This window comes from Bipolaris victoriae (genome assembly GCF_000527765.1).
Source record: "Bipolaris victoriae FI3 unplaced genomic scaffold scaffold_31, whole genome shotgun sequence".
Lineage (NCBI taxonomy): Eukaryota > Fungi > Ascomycota > Dothideomycetes > Pleosporales > Pleosporaceae > Bipolaris > Bipolaris victoriae.
In genome coordinates this window covers 82,408-98,067 of record NW_014575361.1, presented here as the reverse complement: position 1 = coordinate 98,067, position 15,660 = coordinate 82,408, and the positions used below count along the sequence as shown (strand labels likewise).

The 15,660-nt window shown below is 52.7% G+C and overlaps 5 protein-coding genes across 5 annotated transcripts; 2 read left to right on the top strand and 3 right to left on the bottom strand.

Moving 5' to 3' along the window:
* Positions 1-640: 640 nt before the first annotated feature.
* Positions 641-7,055, bottom strand: COCVIDRAFT_95865 (glycosyltransferase family 57 protein; the record flags this gene model as incomplete). Its single annotated transcript, XM_014702363.1, has 13 exons — positions 641-3,433; positions 3,494-3,510; positions 3,563-3,780; positions 3,826-3,858; positions 3,914-3,972; positions 4,029-4,094; positions 5,357-5,444; positions 5,489-5,799; positions 5,848-5,987; positions 6,034-6,530; positions 6,581-6,774; positions 6,837-6,915; positions 6,979-7,055. 13 exons carry the CDS (start codon positions 7,053-7,055, stop codon positions 641-643), a joined length of 4,572 nt encoding a protein of 1,523 aa, XP_014557849.1.
* Positions 7,056-7,772: 717 nt separating this feature from the next.
* COCVIDRAFT_95905 (hypothetical protein) lies at positions 7,773-8,033 on the bottom strand (the record flags this gene model as incomplete). Its single annotated transcript, XM_014702362.1, has 1 exon — positions 7,773-8,033. A coding segment is annotated over one exon (261 nt), but the record flags the coding sequence as incomplete, so codon positions are not given.
* Positions 8,034-8,823: 790 nt separating this feature from the next.
* Positions 8,824-11,295, top strand: COCVIDRAFT_95864 (hypothetical protein; the record flags this gene model as incomplete). The annotated part of the gene is made up of 1 exon (XM_014702361.1): positions 8,824-11,295. One exon carries the CDS (start codon positions 8,824-8,826, stop codon positions 11,293-11,295), a length of 2,472 nt encoding a protein of 823 aa, XP_014557847.1.
* Positions 11,296-12,159: 864 nt separating this feature from the next.
* COCVIDRAFT_36704 (hypothetical protein) lies at positions 12,160-13,022 on the bottom strand (the record flags this gene model as incomplete). Its single annotated transcript, XM_014702360.1, has 2 exons — positions 12,160-12,943; positions 13,009-13,022. The coding sequence occupies 2 exons, from the start codon at positions 13,020-13,022 to the stop codon at positions 12,160-12,162; spliced, it is 798 nt and encodes a 265-aa protein (XP_014557846.1).
* Positions 13,023-13,524: 502 nt separating this feature from the next.
* On the top strand, positions 13,525-15,482 carry COCVIDRAFT_36703 (glycoside hydrolase family 47 protein; the record flags this gene model as incomplete). Its single annotated transcript, XM_014702359.1, has 4 exons — positions 13,525-14,207; positions 14,262-15,050; positions 15,107-15,373; positions 15,440-15,482. 4 exons carry the CDS (start codon positions 13,525-13,527, stop codon positions 15,480-15,482), a joined length of 1,782 nt encoding a protein of 593 aa, XP_014557845.1.
* Between the last annotated feature and the right edge of the window lie 178 nt (positions 15,483-15,660).

Here is a 15,660-nt window from a genome sequence, read left to right as displayed (position 1 = left end):
GAATCCAGATGGGTATAGACGCGCGTGTTGTTGAAAGCCTCGGATCGGTTGTCGCCCGGCGATGACGCGCTAGTCCAAACCGGTCGATACATCACATGCGCGCGCCATGATTGCGCTCTAGGATCAATCACCAAACAGCCTTCAGCATGACACCGAGTATTGCACGCACAGTTGAAAAGTGAATAGTTTTCTTTGTCTCACAAAAGTACATTGTTCGGCCGCTTGTTGCAGTGATAAAACACCATATAGCTGCATATAGTACTGTCAAGTCAGGACAGAAAGCGCAATTCCAAGATAACCACCCAATGCATACTATGGCATACCCAGTGAATCGAGGCCGAAACTTCCAGTCGACCACTCCAGCGCCATGCCATATCCTATCAAACGCCTTGAAATGCATGTACCGTACTCTGAGCGTCATTGCTCTTGGTATCAACGCTCCGAAATTCGCCAGAATATGCTGTTTCGTCATTCGTAAATATACGCAGGTATTTCAACCTTCCAGTGTGGCGCTTTCGGGCTTGATCGTGATGAAAGACCTGCAAGAATGTGTAGATCTTGCCGCTATGGTTTTGGAGCAAGTTCACGGGTTTTTTCTCACCATGTTCAACTTCTTGCGTATGCTTGTTGCACCTAGACATTAGCGTCCACGGCCCTTAGCCTTGTTCGCTTTTGCAGTCTTCGCTTTGCCCTTCTTAGGTGGCTCGTACTCCTCGAAGTGGTTGTAACCAAACTCGTCGCGCATGATGCTGTTGGTCCAGTGGAGACAACGATCCTTGGGGGCCTCGTCGGCCTGGGTCTTGTTTCGCGTCGACACCCGGGGCTTGTTTTCGTCCTCTTCTTCCTCCTCCTCGGGCTTGTTTGATTCTTGTAGATGTTGCTGCATCTTCAGCATGTACTCTGCAATGCGATCACGGAAAGCCTGCAGCTCTTTACGCAGCGCACGTTCCCGTAATCCGCGCTCATCCAGCCAGGCTAACAGCTTGTCAATGTCTTCGGGGTCATCGTAGTATCCCCACTCAGTAGCCGTTGAGAGATGCGTAGAACCTTCCTCGCGCTCTTTGCGCTGAGGGACAGTGTAACCGAAACGCTCCATGTCTTGAGCGAGGGCAGGCTCCTCCAGATTCGGACCCAGTTCATACTCGCTAGGACCCTGTACCCAGATTCGCCCATTGGCGTAGCCATACTCAGCAGTAGAACTGTTCGGGACACCACCAAACGGCATGCCATTGTGTTCAAACCAGTAGTACTTGTTGAGGAATCGATCCTTGCCAAGAATCTTGCTGCGGTGCACCAAGGTCTCACGGAGGTCATCATCAAGTTCGTTGATGTTGGCCTCGCAGTCCTTGAGTTCATCCTTCTTTCTCTCGATCGCCGCTAGAAGCTTTTCCCATTCCTTTTGTTTCTTGTTCCTCTCGGCCTCGGCCTTTGCCTTCTTCACCTTCTCTTTGCGGGCATCTTCGGCGGCAGCCTTGCGCTTGTTCTTGTTTGATGGACGAGTTCTTGTTTTGGAAGCAGTGGTATCATCTTCATCGTTGGTTTCGGCAGCAACCGCGTCTTTGGTGTCCTCGTTAGCACTGACCATGGATACGTCTGCTTCTTCGCTCGCCTTGGCATCAGTAGGCGATGCGGGAGTGTTATCGGGCAGATGGATCTTTCGCTCCAAGTCCAGCTTGCAGAGCTCATCGGCTAGTTCCTTCCTCTTGCGCTGATACTCAATCTTCTCTTTCCGCAGACGAGTCATCTCCTGAGCGGCGGCAGTGAGTTGATCTCGGAAGTTCTCGGTGCCAACAGTCAAGCTGAGAAGCATCTCAAGTGCCGAGATGCGGAGATTGACATCCAGGTTGTTGTAATTCTCGGCAATGGTGAGGGTAGTGGGTTCTTCCTCCTCTGGCGGGACCAATTGCGCAAGAATCTCATCACAAGCCTCCTTCCTGGCAGGGTCAAACGAAAGACGATGGAGTAAGGCTACGATGATGGACTGCCATCCGCCCTCGGTGAAGTTGCGCACCTTGCACTGTTCGATCCAGTCAAATTCTGCGACAAATTCTGCAGCCTTATGAATCTCCTTCGGTGGTTCGGGTGTGGGCGTGCGTTGTTTTGCAAGTAGCTGTGCGGCACCCGACTTCCTCAAGCTGCTGCGGGTAGTCCTAACTGGTGGCTCAGGCTCAGGAGTCGGGGTTGACTCGCTGCTGGACTCCTCATCCGACGAGTCGTCATCCATGTTTGGCAAGGAACTCTGAATTTTACCTGACTCGCTAATGATTTGCTTCAATATAGCACAGTGCATCTCAACAAACAGTTCACACTCAACTGTTTCGTGCGAAAAGCGCATGGCATCGACGAAGTCGTCGAACGTGAAAGAGTCGAGCATGTAGACTGTGTCATGGACGTTGAGCGTTTCCCAAATGCATAGCAATGGGCCAATGCTCTTCATCAGAATACCCGTCTTCTTTTCCTCAGGTGGAGGCTCGACTCCATCGGGTACATCATCAGAGAAGAACTTCAAAGGTGGCCTGTTTACTTGAAGACGGGGATGCTTGATTTCGAGATCTTCGCATGGGTACTTGATGTATTCGACAGGGCGAGCTGGTGGAGGTGCTTGTTGCGGCTGTGCAACAGTCGAGGGTCTGGGGGCCTGTTGATGAGGAAATGTGGTTTGAAATGGAAAATTGACTGGATGACCATTTCCCTGTGGAGGCATCTGCATCAGATGGGGAGTTAGATGCGCCGGGAGATTGGATAATACCTGCTGTGGCTGTCCAAAGGTCTGGATAGGCTGTGGCCCGTTATTGTACATCGGCGGCGCATTGAACAAGTACTGCGGTGGAGGGCCATTCAGAGCCACAAAAGGATGGGGCAGATTTTGTTGGGGGTAGGGAGGTGCATTTGAAGAGAAGTTGACGAATGTGGGCTGGCCTGGTCCAGGAGGAAGAGGTGGCCGTTGACCATTCATGTGCGAACTGTGACCGTTTGATACGTGCGGTGGGTACGGCTGTTGAACCGCCTGTGTGGCGCCGTTAGGTATGCCGTGAGCAGCCTTTCTAGCAGCGATTATAGCCTCCCGTGTCTTATTATCGGGGATCTTGGTTGGAATATCATAGCGCTTGGCTAAACTGTCTTTGACCATCCATGGGGCTTTGAGCCAGTCCTCACGTTTGAGGGCATTACGAAGAAAGGCCTTTAGAAGAAGCTTTGAGAAGGTTTTCTTGTCTCGGTGGAGGTCTGAAGCTTTGTACTTTGTCACGTTTTCCCCAGTGTCTTCCATGGTGATTACGTAAGTGTACGTCCGGATGTTATCGTCCATCGATTGGCCAGTGAACATACTGTGCATTCGACTGTTATCTGTAATCTGAGTGATTGTACCAAATCGGCGTGGATTATCTCCCTCGATAGATACACGGTCATGCAGCATGAATTGCTCCTTGAAATGCTACAAAAATGAATTAGTATCACAGTCTCCGTTGCTTGTTTGAAGATGCAAGCAGCTTACATCGTAAACGTCATTTACTTCAAGATTTGTTAACGAAATATCACCTGCAAATATGGAGCCTGAACTTACCTAGGTCGTCTATGCGCTCGTGATCCTGAAACTGGACATAGTGAAGAACAGGAGACTTCAAGCTATCAGGGAAGATGCTATTGATCTCTTTGGAAGCTTCCGTCTGCACGGATGTTACCTCCTCGTCGGCCTTGACGAGTATTGACGTGGAGCCTACCTCGCTCTCTTGGGCCTCGAAATAAGTGTAACCGGAATGCCCAGTCGCCTGGCATGTGAAGCTTCGCTACGATCCGATTAGCTGTTTTGCGCCCAATTGTTGGAACTGTGGTTCTCTTGCCTGTTGGTAGAAGTCCAGCCTAGATTGTGTTAGTAACGTCCTTGTGCCTGACGTCATTTCCATGAATTTCTTACCGTTCGAGGTAGCGCTCATAGTCGACAAAAACCTCTCCAGTCTGCTCGATATGCCACACCTAACCAATAGTCTTAGCATGTATGCTCTTGGGCTTCATCCAGTTATGTGACGCACTTCGGCATTATCGTCGAGATTTTTGGGCCGGGGTTCAAGCTTGACGGGTTTGCGCTTGAAGAGAACCTAAACAATTCTCAGCAGATGTTCGTTTGTATGCTGCGACCTAGTATGTACCATCTTGAAGTGAGCAACAGCTCATGTAGGGCTCTCGGCCTCTAGTGTACCGCGTCGCAAACTTCGGAAGCGTCGCGATGGTCGGAGCGCGTAGGTTGTGCTTTGCGGGGTACAATGTACAAAGAAGTGGAAGCAATCGCCCCTCCACGAGCGACTGTGCGACTCTGTGCTTTTCACGCGTCAGAAAACGATGTTCACAAATTGCTGTCGCACTCTTCGGTGGTCCGAAAAGCGTTCCGAGACGCGTCTTCCAGTTCCGAAAGCGCGTCTGAGAGGTTCGAGGCTGCCGGCAAGAGGTTGGGGCGCGATTGTTGGTCAGGCGGGCGAGAGGGTGGACAGCAGCAGTCGGAGGGCAGTCAATGGGAACAAAAGTGAGTGGAAGGTAGTAGGAGAAGCCCATAGTCCCTTGGCGCGAGGTGCCATACTAGATGCGGTAAGGACCGTCTTCGCACCCTACCACCTACGCCCCGAAGCTACGCACCCCACCACCATCACGATATCGACGTATTTGGACTCGTTCTCGTCGTCAAAACGAGGACAACCAGACTGCAGCATACATGCGCTCATTTATAATGGCACGCCAAAGAATTTCTCATTATCAAGTGGCAGTGAAGGCCGGCCATGGAGATGCTCCATGCCGCGAGCCACCTTGAGCAAACCCTTGGGCAGGCTGACCCACTTGCTGGGACACGCCATCGTTATACCCGCCTCTAGTCACACACGGCCTTGCTGAACCACGTACAACCAGAGAGGCGTATATTCTGAAAGACAGCGCAATCTCAAAATGACTTGACGGGATATCCTACCCTACTTTGCCCTTGACATGTACGTTTGTCTCCTGCTCACCAAGTATAATATTTGAAGCTGTTGAGCGCTTAGAATGTCGAAGTGGACACCTCTCGGAAGCTAATCCTCCAAAAACCTTGTTTCCTGCAGGCTTATCTGACTTGATGTGGTATATGTTGGAATGAAAACGAGCTGGCATGTCGACTAGACAAAGTTACTTGAATGACATCGGTGACTGACACAGAAAATGGGCGGCAAAGAGCACGATTAACAATATAAATATAGCCTATATGGATTTCGGCTTATAAGTCAAAGTACACTACCAAGAAGCCAACCCAGCTACCAACTACACCGATGGCAGAGTAAGAGCTCGTAAACATGAGCGGTAGGAACTCATAACGGGACCCGAATACAAGGCCGTGAACAAGTGAGCAATACGCAATCAAAGGTATCGAAAGCGTTATGTAAAGCAAAGAGAACCGATCGAGCAGAAATATGCGAGGTTTGGGTGATCTAACAGGTTAGCGTCTACTTGGAAAATATCAGGGGTTGCCTACGCTGGAGCTAGCCGGTCAAAGGCAATCAGAAATAAGACAAGCCAGAAGATGGTATAAACCGTCTTGACGGGAAACTCGGCTGCAGTGAACAGTAGCGGGAACAACGACACGTGACCGGCAACAGCCAAGGGCCGAAAAGCCCCATAATATCTGCGATCTTGGAGCGCTATCAGACTGAAGGGAATAATGACAAGCAGAATTGCCTTTTCGTGGACGTGCCAGCCGAAGAGAAACGATGCGTAGCCACAGAGCGTGACGGCGCCGACAAAGGCTTCCCAAGTAGGCTTGAAGAGGAGTCGGAGAAGAACAGGCTGAAGGATGTTAGTTGGGTCGTCTTTGTGAAGTGGCAGCGTGCATACTATCTGCGCTCCGAGCGTGAGGAGGAAGCAAGTCAATGGAACTATGTCGGGCAGCACAGCAAAGGAGGTGTCTCCAACTAGACCTCGCGTTACGCTATTCACTGCCTCCTGGTCGACATGCAGTCCGAGCTGTGGTGCCACTGTCAGCGTTAGTGTTGTCAAGTAAAGGATGGAGATTGTTTTTACAGTAGATCAGCACCCGGTCCGTAAAGGAATACATTGCCCAAACGTTTGGCGCCCAGTAGGCGTGACACAATCCGCGGGAGAAGGGGAACAGGCGACTGACTACTTGCGCCAGCTGACCCCATAGTGCGAACGGACCAAAGGCTGCTGCGAATACCGTAATGATGCCGACTCCTAGTTTGACACAGTTGAAGAACTGGATGTTGAAGTAGGGAAACGATGAGCGATTACCCAGACAATAAACACGTAGGAGATAGACAAAATAGGCCGGGGCGAGATAGAGATAGATGTGCTTGAAGCATAGGAGGGCAGCAAAGAGAAGGCCAGATAGCAGAAGCGTAGAGCTGTTGCGTGCAAGGACCATTGACAATACCAGGATACCGTAGAGAAAGCCATTATACTGGAAATGGATGTGGTCGATGATCAAGAGTCCTGGAGACAAGAGAACTGAGAGAGCAGCAGCATGGGCTGTGACTTTGGACTTTGACGTCTTCACATAGCTGAAACAGACTTAGCACGGTGTGTGTCACGCAGGGGGGGATGGCGGTACAGATGCAAAGCGTAGACGAGAACCAGTTCAGTGAGGATGACGGTAGTGCGCTGGAAGTAGATGGTCTGCCAGCTGTCATAGCCCAGGTCTTTCACGTTGAGCAAGCCAGCGTCAGCATATGGGGCGGCTTGAGACAAGAGCCACTCAAAGTAGGCGAAGAAGGGCGGATAGTCAAGGGTCCATTCCGAAGTTTTCTGTTTGTGCTGTTAGAGGTTGATGAGGGGGCAATGGGTGTGATTGGACATGGTAGTCTGACTTCATAGTACCACTCTTTGATGGGCAGGGAGTGGGTTAGAGCTAGCCAATTGCGGTGGACCTCAAAGTCGGTCGACTTGCTGCCGAAAAAAGGTCAGCATGGAGAGGGTTGAGGCGTTGGGTGTGTGGTGCGGCAGACGTACTATGCAGGAAACAGTAGCACCTTGAGCGCCGTGGCCACGACGGCGCACTGGGCAAGCGACGGATACAGCTCTGCCATGGCGAGACTGACAGCGGGTGAGGGCACAATGGACAGAAAGCACAGATTAAGTTGAGGATCGTAGTCAGAGTCACGTGCTCGCTTACGGGCGAACCCCGGTCGTAGAACGGCGGTGGTTGTAAGTGAGTACTTGGAGTACTTGGGGTAGGAGCAAGCATACCAAGACAAGAGCAACAGGGCAAGTGCCTGTGTTTTGGAACTACACACACCCACGTCGGCGACTGGCGCGACGAGGGCAAACGGGCGAAGAAGCAAAAGCGGATTCGACCACAATGCAAACGTGAACGGGCGCCAGGGGAGAGAGTGGCTGGCAGGCGGCGCTGACAGTTTCGCATAATGGTGTCTGACGTTTGACACACGGCATAGGCTCCGCTCCGTCTTTGTTCCCCTGGGTGCGAAATGCTCCACGTGAGCGGTTTCCTGCCTCGCATACCTGTTCGTTCCCCCCCGGCACTAAGGGGAGGGGGTTGCAGGTGTTTGGCAAAGTATGCTGGAGACTGGAGCCGCAATTTGATCTGGACCCGCTGGCGCTGGCGGTGGGTAACATGGCAGGGCAGGGCAGGGCATGGCATGGCATGGCATAGCACGGCAAAGCAGCACTATAGCATCTACTATGAGTGTGGCGCGCACCCACGATGCAGCGGCATTGCACCATGTGGAGTGGTGGTGTATGTACTTGAGTACTTAGGTAGGAAACTTGGCTACCAAGTACCGTTACTACTGCAGAGCATGTATCAGCGTGGTCCGTCTAGTCAGGGACCAGCGCTGCACGTCTGCAATTACCCGCTGGCCGCATCTGCTCGAGGCAAAAACGCTCCGAGCAAGAGACACGGTACACACGTCCTCGTCGACGGCACGCGAGCCATTCCACCCAACGCCCGCGGCCAACTGAACTGGCCGACTGGCACTGACTGACATTGACACCAACACGCATTCACTAAACACTGGTACACGTACACCCACCCCACGGCAGGGCGGCGCCTGGTGTCGAGGGTGGCATTGTCCGATTCAGTGGCGGGCCTGCGCGTTTAAAATAAGCAGAGCGCTAGCCGTCCGCTTTTGGCGGCCTCATTTGCGCCTGCCTCCTAATGGACCCTGCTAGTGAGCATTTCTCACCGACCTCCTCCTGCTCTCTCCTCCCCACCGTGTCAGGTCGCATCCCTCTTCTTCGATCCCTTCATTCATTACCTCCTCTTCTCCCCCGCATCGACGCTCTTACGCTCTTGCACAAGGCGCGCTTCTTTGCCCTTCCTTCTTGTCCTTGTCCCATCGTTTGGTGCACGTATCAACACAAGCCACGCGGGTTTCTTCTTCGCCAGCTCTCGGCTACAGCATTTAATTGCCTTTCACCCCCCCGCTGCTGCCATTGGCCTTCCATCTTTACCTCGACCGTGTCGCCTCGCTCGCCCGCCGCCGCGAACCTGTGCCTGTGCACTCGGCTTTCCTGCAACCCATCCAGTCTTTGCCTGGTCTGGTCCACAGCACTCGCCGCCATTGTGCCTTCCCCAGTGCGTCTCCTCGCCTCCTTTCGCTTCTGCGCCATGTCAGACTAACCTCGCTCCCCCAGATCGCTTCTTACTTATTGTAATACAGCATCATACTTCGCACCTCTAGCGACCATCCTGCAACCGGTTGCACCTTCCCCTTCTGCCATACATATTTCGTCGTCCGGTCCAACGAGTCCCGGGCGCAGTAATACATCTTCACCACGGCGGTTCTATCTCAAAACCCGCGGGACAGCTTCAGCCTGCCCCCGCACCTTCTTGATATGCAGCAACACGACGGTGCCCCTACCGCGCCTAGCGGTCCCCGTCTTCAGACTGGTTTCCCCAGGCAGGTCAATGGAGGCCATCACGGCTTCTCCCACGGTGCCTTTGCTACCAACCAGCCCGGCTACGGTGACAGGCACCCGGAGAGGGCCAACAACATGTCCATCAACACTGGCAGACTTGCCCCGGGCAACCAGAATGGCGCTGATTTGCAGACCCCCGGAACCGGTTTCGACATGAACTTCACCCCTCTGCTGCCTTCGCAGTTGCTTCTCGGCAGCCCTTTCCAGCCCGGTTCTCCCTCTGCGTTTGCGTCCCCACAATTCCAGAATTTTGCCCAGTTCGCGAGCCAGAACCAATCGCAGCAGCAGAACCACCAGTCTAACCACGTTGGTAGCCCTCTGCAGCAGCCTCTCTCGCCCCAGCTGTACCAAAACATGGTTTCTCCTACAAGCGGCTTTTTCGGTGGCCCACAGTCTCCCACTGGAGGCTTTTCTGGTTTCGGTGCGCAGGGCCTTGGTGGCCTCGGTTCCTCCATGCCAATTGCCCCTGGCCTAGTCTCTGGAACCAGCAGGACCGTCTACTTGGGCAACATTCCCCCAGAGACATCTGCGGAGGAAATTTTGGGTCATGTCAGGAGTGGCCAGATCGAGTCTGTCAGGCTTCTTCCTGATAAGAACTGTGCCTTCATCTCGTTCTTGGATAGCAGCTCTGCTACGCACTTTCACTCTGATGCCATCTTGAAAAAGCTCTCCATCAGGGGTCAGGACATCAAGATCGGGTGGGGAAAGCCTTCGCAGGTACCCACATCTGTGGCCTTGGCAGTACAGCAGTCCGGCGCTTCTCGTAACGTCTACTTGGGCAACTTGCCAGAGGATGTTACCGAGGATGAGCTCCGCGAGGATCTCAGTAAGTTCGGACCCATTGACACTGTCAAGATTGTCCGAGAAAAGGCTATTGGTTTTGTTCACTTCTTGTCGATTGGCAACGCCATCAAGGCTGTTTCCCAGCTTCCCCAGGAGCCCAAGTGGCAGGCTCCTAGGCGTGTATACTACGGCAAGGATCGCTGCGCATATGTTTCCAAGACGCAGCAGCAGAACGCTGCTCAGTACTTGGGCATTGCACCTGGATATGCACACGTTTTGAACGGCGCGGACCGTGATATGATTTCCAACGCCCTCGCCCAGCAGTCCGTAGCTGCGGCTGCAGTAGCAACCTCTGCTGGTGGTGTAAACAATCTGGGTAACCGAACTGTCTACCTAGGCAATATCCACCCGGAGACCACCATCGAAGAGATTTGCAACGTCGTGCGCGGCGGCCTTCTTCACCACATCAGGTACATTCCTGACAAGCACATTTGCTTCGTTACATTCATCGATCCCACTTCTGCAGCGTCCTTTTACGCTCTCAGCAACCTACAAGGTTTAATGATCCACAACCGCCGTCTGAAGATTGGATGGGGCAAGCACTCTGGCGCTCTTCCCCCTGCCATTGCCCTTGCCGTCAGCGGCGGTGCTTCCCGCAACGTGTATGTTGGTAACCTCGACGAGTCTTGGACTGAAGACCGTCTGAGGCAGGATTTCTCCGAGTACGGCGAGATTGAGTTGGTCAACACCCTGCGCGAGAAGAGCTGTGCCTTTGTCAACTTCACCAACATCGCCAACGCCATCAAGGCTATCGAGGCCATCCGAGGCCGCGAGGAGTACAAGCGGTTCAAGGTCAACTTCGGCAAAGACCGATGCGGCAACCCTCCCCGCCAGATGACCAACCAGCAATCACAGTCTCAGCAAGCCGGCAGTGATGGTCTCCAGTCGCCTTCACCCATCAACGGTCTGCACCCCAACCGTGCTGGTGCGTCGGTCTCACCCACTGGCTCTGGCGCTCCTGGCTCTGGTCAGAGCACCAATGGACAGTTTCCCTCTGTTCAAGCTCCTGCTTCGGGCAATATTCTGAATGCGAGCAGCAACAACAACCCGTTGATGATGTATCTCCAGGCCCAGCAACAACAGGCTCAACAGCAACAGGTAGAGGCCAACATGCAGCAGCAGCAGAACCAGCAGCAACAGCAACAGCAACAGTCATTCCAGTCGCCCCAAGCTGCCTTCTACGGTGCTGACTTGAACACATCTCAGCCTCACCACTCGCACAGCTCTCACCAGAGTACCTCAAGCTTTAGCCTGATCAATGGTACATCTGCTGGTGGCTCAGGAACAACCACTGTTGGCGGTCTTCTTGCGCCCTCGAACCTTAACTCTCGTGGTCAGCACTCGCGCGCTGTAAGCCTTCCCGCTTTCACCCAAGGGCCTTTCAACCACTCTATGCCTCAGACCCAAGCTCCTCAACAAGGATCATTTGGTAGTCTGAGTTCGGGCATTGGTGGATTTGGCAGCGGCAACGGTGGTTACGGCCTTGCGATTCAAGGTGATGGTGGCTTGCCTGGATGGGCTGAAGAGGAGGTTGGTGCGCAGTAAGCGCCCATTGCCATTTTGGATACTCGCAAATGTCATGTTCACATTAGCGACATCCGATTCAAATCTACGACGTCAACCTGTTGGTTACCACTCACCGCTTACCTCCCTTCTCCTTTCTTTCTTTTTGCAAATCTTTTTGAACCTAGGGTACTCGCGGAAAGGGCGTCGCTCTATTGATCTATCCAGGATCTGACTCTTCAACTATGTGTTGTAATTTGAACATGCGCGTTCTTTGCCTTAATACTTGACCTTACCACCTTCGCTTTCTCTTTCTTTTCTTCTTTCTTTCTTTGATTCTTCTTCTTTTTTTTCTTCATGGCTTGACATGTTTTTGTTCATGTTTGTAGTTTAGATACCTGTAGGGATACCTAGGGACAAATAGGTGTAGGGGCATGAGACTAGCACAGGGTCGACATGAGTGTCTAGGCTGGAGTTCGCCAGTGATGTTGGCAATTGAATTTTGTAAAAGCTCAAGTGTGTGTAATGCTCTTGTTTAGTGATGAGTGCTGAATACATGTGCAAGATCCTTTCCCTTTCACATGAATTAAGCGTGACTTTGCTCACTCAAAAACAGAACACCAACATTATCTAGATGAGGCTTTTGTGTATTGAGATGCCATGAGAAGACTCTTGTCGCATACATGCTTTCTTGATTAGAATATATGCGTATCTCTAAGCTAGTCTTTTGACGATCCCTACTGAGTAACCGGCTACTTGGACATAGTCCACGCAGCATGCCGACGGTGGAACGTTTCGCATAACCCATATATGTAAAAGTGAGACACCGGGTGCTGCTCTATCCCGTCCAAAGAACACTTCCCCCCAAAAAAAGGAAGATAAGAGGGTGACCGAGTTGAAAAAACCTCAGCCCCGGATTCTCAACGCATCACACCACATATGCACGGCCTGCTCGCGCTGCTTCTCCCTCTTGACCTCAGCCCTAGGCACCATCATGAACTCCTTAACTTCCGAACGCCCTAGATCCTTCCCTTCCTTGATGCGATTCCAGCACTCACGAATGACCGCCTGTGCATACTCGAAATCAATATCGTTCTGCTCGCCTGCATCCAGCGGTGCCCCGTTCTCCACAGCCGAGTACGCAGCGTCAGGTCCCTCGTCTGCGTCTTCTGCACCGACGGCGGTGGTAATACAGAAGACTATGCCGGGAGAGAGCATTGCGCCGGACTGAGGTCCCTCGCGTGTGGCGCGTAGTTCGCCGAGCTGGATGGTGCAGAGGCCCGCGGTGTAGGACGTCCCGTCGCGCACGGAGAGTACATGGCGCTGTGCCCAGAGCGCCGAAGACTGGTTCCGTAGCATCGAGGCGTGCGTGTCTTGCTGGCGCAGCGGTATCGAAGCGGTTGTCGCAGGTTGTGCGGCTGGCTGCGCGTAGATGTATGCTCTGTTTGGAGCGAGGGTGGAGAGGTGCAGCATGTGCTGGTACGAATGCGGGTATGGCGCTGGTTTACCGTCTGCACCGACGGGCGCCTGGTACCCTGGGGGTATCACGTCGCGGAATGCGCGGTAGGAGAGGGACCATGGTGGTTGGCGGGTGGCGGTTTGGAAGCTCGACTCTATGCTTTGGGTGAGGGTGTTTACGGTGGAGAGGGCGGCCTCGACGCTTGTGGAGGGGTTGGAGATGAAGTAGAGCCTGCTTTTGTTTAGTTGTGGGTTCAATTGAGAGTTTGGGTAGATAGCTAGAAGGCTTTTGCTTACCCGCTGTACTTCATCGTGGAAGCGGAGGAAAAATTTAAAAAAAAAAAAAGATTGCAGGTCGGGCGATATATTCTCAGGCACCGCGGCTGGTGAGAGGCCGGACATGACGGAGCCGGTGGTTTGGGGATCGGCGCATGGGCGGCTGTCTTGCACCCCCTGCTAGCTTCAGGGTCGGGGGACGCGCGACCGCGTCGGGAATCGGCACTCCAGCCTTGTCGTCTCAACCATGGGCTGGTCTGGCCATGCAGCTGCCATGCGTCTCCTGTCTCTCCCATCCCCATCTTGGCTGCATCGGTGTCCTATCTTGAGCGTTTGAACGCCGCCCACTACGTATTTTTTATAGAGTTTTTGTCTATTGAGATTGTTCCAGCTCGTCTTTCCCCGCCGCTATCTGCATCCATCGCGGCACCGCCGTTGCACTTGACTACTTCAACTTTGCTCTTATTTTTAGATCGTACACCTATTTTGATCCTTTTTGCTACATGAGATTCCCTCCATAGACTTCCCTTGGCTATCATGAGCCCCATTGTTCGACGCATTGTTGTACTGTTCGTCTCCACGACATTCTTCATCCTCGCCTTTCGCCAACTAGGCGCTCGAAACGGACTCCCATCGCCCACCTTTACCTCGTCAAATCGCATTACAAACCCTGTAGAATGGAAAAACGTTCCATTGCATCATCCAGTCGCCTCACTGGCGCCGTGGCCGACAGGCTCGCCTGCTGCCATCCCCAGGATACAACATGAGTTTGGAATCGAGACGGAGCACAACAAGGCAGAGAGAAAGCAGAGACAGGCGGCGGTGAAGAAGGCCTTTATGCATTCGTGGCGGGGCTACAAGCAGCAGGCATGGTTGCAGGATGAAGTGACTCCGGTGACAGGAGGCTTCAAGAATGGCTTCGGACAGCGTGCCGCGACCCTGGTGGATGCGTTGGATACACTGTACATCATGGGGCTAGACGAAGAATTTGAGGAGGCAGTCCATGCAGTCAAGAAGATTGATTTCACCACTACGGCTGTCCAACGGCTGAATGTGTTTGAAACAACCATTCGCTATCTCGGCGGTCTGCTCAGCGCCCACGATTTGAGCAAGGGGAAATATTCTACACTGCTGCATAAAGCAGTCGAGCTAGGCGATATGTTGTACGCCGCGTTTGACACGCCGAACAGAATGCCTGTGACACGGTGGGACTGGGAAAAGTAAGCTTTGTGTGCCTCGTGTGTGCAACCAAACTGTATACTAACGACCAACAGCGCTGCTCTGAGTGGCCACCAAGAAGCCGATGCGCAGGCGCTCAGTGCGGAGATTGGATCGCTGACGCTGGAGTTTACCCGTCTCTCGCAAATTACAGGCGACCTCAAATATCACGATGCAGTACAACGCATCGCGAATCTTCTAGAGAAACACCAGAGCCGGACCAAGATACCTGGTCTGTTTCCTATCCTTGTCAGTCCTTTCCGCGAGGAGTTTGATTCTCATGGCTCCTTTACTATGGGTGGTATGACGGACTCGCTGTACGAGTACTTGCCCAAGCAGCACTTGCTTCTCGGGGGAACAACGGATCAGTATCGAAAGATGTACGAAAATGCCATTGAGCCAGCCAAGAAGCATTTGTTCTTCCGCGCCATGGTGCCTCACAATCAGCACATTCTGGTTCCAGGAAACGCGCGAATTAGTGCTGCAGGCTCAATCAAGCTCGAGCCCGACGGTCAGCATCTGGCATGCTTTGCGGGCGGCATGGTTGGCCTTGGTGCCAAGATCTTCAATCGCACTGAAGACATGGACATCGCTCGCAAACTGGTAGATGGCTGTACCTGGGCGTACGAAGCTATGCCGACGGGAATCATGCCCGAGACGTTCAGCCTGGTGCCGTGCTTTGACGATGAAGACTGCGCCTGGGATGTTTCAAAATGGCATGACGCTGTTAAACGCTCATATTCTAGTGCGCTGCATGCACAGCATTACGACGTTCAGGATGTGATCAAGGAAGAAGGGCTTCAGCCAGGCTTTTCAAGGATTGAAGATCCCCGGTTTCTATTACGGTGAGGAGTTTGCCCTCTGCCCTTTATTTGTAACTTCATCTAACACGAACACATAGACCGGAAGCCATCGAATCGGTCTTCATCCTCTACCGCATCACCGGCGATACTGCCCTGCAAGATACTGCCTGGCGTATGTTTGAGTCCATTGAGAACGCTACCATGGCAGAGTTTGCCCACTCGGCTATTGCTGATGTGACTGTGCCCAAGGGACAGGGTCCACTTAAGCTGGACGAGTGCGAGAGTTTCTGGATGGCGGAGACGCTCAAGTATTTCTATTTGATTTTTAGCGAGCCGAGTCTTGTCAGCTTGGACGATTATGTCTTGTAAGTACTGGGCTCTGATCTATCCGCGACTATATTTTGATTGTGACAATGCTGACAAGTGGGTAGTAACACTGAGGCACATCCGCTGCGCCGGCCAAAAAAGACTTGATAATCTGAACATTTTCAGTGAATGACCTACAATATGAAGGAGATCTAGCCAATGTACATGTGTATATAGGATTATAAGAGTGCGAACACATTTTGCTTTGCCTCTTAGCAATATATCTGGAAAGTACATCTGAGAAGGATCAGGGGAACGCTACAGTCGAAATTCCATATAGACATAG